At 31.5% G+C, this 6,000-nt stretch overlaps 1 protein-coding gene across 1 annotated transcript in view; it reads left to right on the top strand.

Moving 5' to 3' along the window:
• Positions 1–457: 457 nt before the first annotated feature.
• TECRL (trans-2,3-enoyl-CoA reductase like) overlaps positions 458–6,000 on the top strand; it is an 80,524-nt gene continuing 74,981 nt past the window's right edge. The window contains exon 1 of the mRNA XM_033106585.1: positions 458–793. Coding sequence (XP_032962476.1) covers positions 560–793 — 234 coding nt within the window. The 5' untranslated portion in view covers positions 458–559. The remainder of the gene's footprint in view (positions 794–6,000) is intronic.

Raw genomic sequence — 6,000 nt, 5'->3', positions numbered from 1 at the left:
CTCCATTTATGGAGTTAAGAATTCATCCATTTTGTATTAGATATATATATATTAAAAACACGCCACAAGTCTTTATTAGGAAACATCTATAAAAATTTTTGTTATGTAATAATATACTAGGCATCTTTACATTTAATTACGAGATAGCACTAAGCTAATTTTTAAATACACTTGAATATGAATCTGTGTATAATAATATATGTCCTTGAAGATTAATGCATCCAGAATTCAGAGAAAATAAAAATTCTGTCTATTCCTTTCTTGCTTGGAATTTCAGATTCTACTGGTCATATTAAGAAGCAGAGATAAAAGGAGAAAGCAAGAAATAATTCAAATGCCAGTAAAGTAATCCTCTACATTGCAGCAATTGACAATGGTGTGTTATATATAGAAATAAGATCAGTCTTTGTTTTCAACCCTGCTAAATAAAACTGAACTCTTGGAATGGCACGGCCACTTGACCTTTCTGGTTTCACCAGCAGTATTTAACTGGTGTAAAGGAAACACACTTGCAAAGTGTCTCCTGTTGACATGACAGATTCTCCTGGTAGTTCACACAATGTTCATAAGGCCCAAGTCTCTTCCTTCAGAAAGCAAGAGGGAATTATTTTCCCAAGGAGCTACCCGGTCCATGCTGAAGGATAACATGAGAAATTTTCACTCTTTGTCACAACTTGTACTTTCAGCAGGCCCTCTGAAATCAACTCCAGCGGTTAAACATGCAAAAACTTCTCATTTTGAGATTGAAATACTTGATGCTCAAACAAGAAAACAGATATGTATCGTAGATAAGGTGAGTTTTATTTATTTATTGAAATTTCTCTTATCTGTCCCGATGATGATTAATCACTTGCTTAAAAGGTGACAAGACTGTACAAAAATATATTCCTGGCTTTTAGTGTTAATTTTTTTGACGAGCAGGATATTTTATACTGTGTTTTAGTAGAACGATATTGCTGCATCACTCTTAATCAATTTGAACGGTAATTAATAATTACTAGGTTCGGGCTGTCTTGCTAACATTGAACATTGTCGGGAGACAAAATTTCCAGGGCTCACCTTTTCAGTCTACATTAAAAAAAAAAAGTCTTCAGGATTTTTTCATGTACTTCATTGCATATTCATATTATCAGAGAATTTAATAGTATTTATAGAAAATAGCAAGCAAAAGCCACTGAAGTTACAAAATATTCCATTTTGTGTATATGATAAAATCGTCATTTAAAAATTATTTTGATTTACTTGTCTTGAAAAATAAACATCTCACTTTTGATAAAAGGTTTACTCATTTCAAATCAACAATGTCCACGTTCCTAAAGATTGTCTTGCTTAATTTTACCTATTTATATTCATATCACAAATGCTTCACTAAGGAAAGATAAAATAAATACTACCTAGCTCACACAAACATATGTGTACATTGTAGATACACATATGTACATACAATATTTCAAACATTTTGTTTTGCAAAATTTAAAGACACTAGTAGTTTAATTTATTATGTGAAAGATTGATATTTTAATAAAATGTATCTTCATTTATTTTTCTTTACAGACATGTTAAATAATATTTTTGCCATTCTAAAAATAAAATTCAATCACTGATTCCATTTCACTATGCTCTAGCTGTGTTTCCACATAAGAAGAGGAGCGTTTACTGTTTTTAATTGCCAAGAGATAACATATACTTTCCTAATTAGTAATTATAACACTATGACCAGCCTATTATTTGGGTAATATTAACTTTCATTTACAGATGGAAATGAAAGATAAAGAACTTTCACAAGTTCATACAGCACATAAGTGGAGGGTCGGAGATTCAAACCATTTTTATACAACTCTAAATCATATTTTTTTTCTATAGTACAACTGGAAACATATATAAATGATGGATATATGTTTTTTATAAAGAACTTTAACTTATGAATTACATGCATGGTATAATTTACTTCTATGTTAGCATTTTAGTAAAGGTTTTGCATTTTTCTGTGTCATGCAGAAATAAGACAAAAAAAATTCTCATCCAGAAGTTGCTGATATTTACAATATCTCTCTATCAAAAATTTAATACTTGTAAGGAAAATACAATTAAATCAGGGGAAACAAAGCAATAAATGGAATGGATATTAAATTGGTCAAGGATTTATGAGGACCAAGATACTAAATAAGACTGGTTTTGTGTCCTTTCTGATGTGTCTAAACCTTGACAACAAAATCCACCTTAAAATAATGAGAAAATGATGGGCTTCTAATTATTTTTCTCAAACATTTAAATTTGTTTTATTGAGATTTTATTTTAAGCTAAGGAATGGAGTTTTACACTTCTAGCATTAATTAAATTGAAAAAAACATTAATCATGCTGGAAGCCTGCATTCTTTAGAGATAAGGATTTTGCTCAGAAATCTCACATTTGAACTGTAAGAGTCCTGGTATTTTCATTTGCAGTGGCAAAGCTTTAGGGAAACTCAGTAGGCTAGATAGGGATTAATTTTGGATTCCTCACCAGCCTTTACTGCACAATCAACACCATATGATGTGCAACTTACTATAGCCAAATCTTTGTCAATAGAACTGGATTTTGTCTTGTCATGTTTTAGTTAAAATATTCTCATAATGATGGCAAGAAATTTAAAAGAAAAAAATATTAGATTAACTTTCTCTTTTTTTTTTTTTTTTTTTGCTTCATGATTCCTACCAGTTCAAGTTTATAAACCTGGGAAAGGCTGATTTTGTTTGTTGTTTAAGATAATGTTTTTCTTAGACAAATTGACAGCTATATAAATAGTAAGGTCATGTTAAGCGCCTTTTGTTATACTTGGTTCTACCTATTATACAAAAGAAGTGTTGCTTATGACTTAGTACCTGTCTTTCAGCAAAGAAAGTACTGTTTTATAAAGTCATAAAAGTTAAAGGTCATGTACTTTGGAACTAAGCATATCTGGACTAACTCCCTGTTACATCAACCATATCTATCAAGGCTCAGTAAAGTCATTGAATTGTTGATCCCCAGGACCCTTATTTAGAATATAGGTTAATAAAATATATTTTGTAAGTTTATAGTGAAGAGTAGGAATGAGATATGTAACATGCAAAGCATAGTTCATTGAACATAATACATGTTCGAATATATATATATATGTATATATACATATATATGTACGTGTGTGTATATATATGTATATATATATGTTTTTTTTTTTTTTTTTTTTTATTTATTGGGGTGACAATTGTCAGTAGAATTACACAGATTTCAGTTATGCAATTCTGAATCACATCATCCATAAATCACACTGTGTGTTCACCACCCAGAGTCAGCTCCCCTTCCATCACCGTATATATATGTTTTAATAACCATCTGAAGAGATAAATTTATGTGTATAAAATCCAAGAAACATGTAAGTGATGAATTTGTGATACTGACACAGAATTTAAATTTGACTTCTTGAGACTCATTCATTGACATGATTTGTTTTAATGCTTAGGTTAGACACAAATTTTCAGATATCTAGAGTGGATTTAATAATAGGTATATGCTGAGCTCTAGTAGAAACTGTGCTTGCATCTAGATAACTTCAGAATGGACAGAGCATGTACACAAGATATTCATGTAACAAAAACATTGAGAGAATTCCTGGGATTAAAGAAAATATATTGAAACATGTCCTTTTACTTACACACACACACACACACACACACACACACACACACACACCAAACAAACAAACAAACCAGTTTCTACGCCTTCAGTATCTTCTGCAGGTTCTGTCCATTCCTCTCATTGCTTTCCTCATGTTCATTTTGTCTGCCCACATTTTCCTTTTCACATTTCATCATAAACCCACTCCATTCAGACGCTTGCCTCCATCACTTCTCAGAATATAAAATTGCTGAGATCACCAGTGAGGCAGTGGTAAACACCTTGCTAAATCAAAGGTCAATTCTCATACTTTATTTTACTCAGTATATCAGTAAATTTGCCACTGTTAAGAACATCCTCCTTAAAACACCTTTGCTATTTGAGTTCCAGGATAATACCACACACATTTTTTTTTTTTTTTAAGCCTACTTTCCTGGCGTCTCCCTTTCCTCTTGCTGCTTCTTCATTATCTGACTTATTGGGTATGGACTGTCACCAACTTCGTCATCAGAAATTCTCCCCATCTTTAGTCATTAATCTTACTGAGTCCCATCGCTTTAAATGGCATCTGCCTATTGGTGACTCATAAACATCCTCTTCCCCTGAACTACAAATCCTCTTACCTATGTATCTATGTATGCATCTATCTATGTATCTATCTACCTATTTGGAGGATGTTTCCTAGGCATCTTGAACTTCATATATCTAAAACTGAATACTTGTGCTTCCCTAAAAATTTTTCCAGTTCAATAAATAGAACTACATCCTTCCAATTGTTGAAGACAAACACTTAGAGGCATCGCGACTCACCTCCTAATCTCTCAACCCACATACAATCCATCTTCATGATGATACCTCACATGTATCCAGACTGACAAATTTTAACCTCCTCTACTGCCAGCACTCCTAAATCTTTCCTGTTTCTGCCCTTACCACCTTCCATTTATTCCCTACACAGCAGCAGAACTAGCCTGTTAAATCACATCAAAGAACATCATTCACTACTCAAAACTAGTCAGTATACTCCTTTAGGTCTTAAATGTCACTTTTTTTCTTGGAGACTTTCCTTACTACATAGTTAAAATTGCAAAATCTGGCAATGATTTATATTACTCTTCCTAGTTCTATTTCTTTACTAACACTTATTTCCTTTTTAGTTCGTTTATTATTTGGCCTACCCTTGGTATGCCAGCTTCACAAAATCTGGGATTTGATTTTTATCACTTGTGTATCTGCAACAGTGCTTTGCACAAAGAAAACATTTAACCAATATGTATTTAATAATTCAATGCCTGTTCAAGGGATATGTGGATTTTATAATGCACTCACATTTAGCTCTGATAGTTTTGGAATACAGGAGTATAATATTTGAAAATACATATTACTATTTTCTAAAACAAATTACCATTGTAAATATATTCATAGGAAAGTACATTAGTTAACCTTTCTACTGAATGTCCAAATTCCTGACTTGCTTCCAACAATGATGTATAAAATTTAACTTTGTATTAGCGTATAAGTTACTAACAGATAGTCATGTTCTGACTATAAAATCTAATAAGCTTTTCTCAAAGAAGACAGTACAGAGAGGGATATTTAAATAATTTAGTTATTTCCTAGGAATGATTAAGATAATATGACTAATCAAGGATAAAAAGATAGAGAGAAGATTTAAAACATATCATTAATATCATTTTAAAGAATTATTGGAACATCAAAATATATAAAAAATACAAATTAAAAAAAATAACAATGAATTATTTCTAGTTGCTAACTATCCATCTCACTTCTATATTATAAATGTCAGAAGCTTATCTTGCTATAAGTCGATGATTCAAGACCATAGGAAGAGCTCCAAAAGCTAGAGGTGATAAACATTTCCAATAGCATCCCATAGTTTTTTCTTTAATTTCTTGTCTAAGGAGCTTGACTTCAAGAGCTCCCTTTCTCTTATTGTTTAATTTGCTCTATGTCAAAGCTCTCAAAAGCCTTTTAAAGCCTTCTTACAAATAAAATAAAACACTCAGTAATTCTCCAATCCTTCTAATGGTAAAAATACTAGTTTTTTTTTTTCCTCCCCAGAAAACAGTCAATAGAATTATAGGGTGATAAGACTGCATAATTGCACTTTTAATATTTTAGTTAGAAGTTTGGAGAATTTTCAATTTCTGACTTGCTACTTTTAATATTTTACCTTGGGCATGCTACTTAGCATATTTATGCCTCAATTTGTTCATCTGTAAAATCTGCTTTAAAATGGTCATGGCAGTTTTCAAAATTTCATGTATATATAAATGACATTTTTTCTCCCCTTCCATTCCTCTTTTTCTTCCTTTTTCTTCCTCCTCTTTTCCTCCCATCCC

This window comes from Rhinolophus ferrumequinum, chromosome 5, assembly GCF_004115265.2.
Source record: "Rhinolophus ferrumequinum isolate MPI-CBG mRhiFer1 chromosome 5, mRhiFer1_v1.p, whole genome shotgun sequence".
Classification (NCBI taxonomy): domain Eukaryota; kingdom Metazoa; phylum Chordata; class Mammalia; order Chiroptera; family Rhinolophidae; genus Rhinolophus; species Rhinolophus ferrumequinum.
The sequence above is the reverse complement of the archived record's forward strand: the minus strand, read 5'-3'. Positions and strand labels throughout refer to the sequence as shown.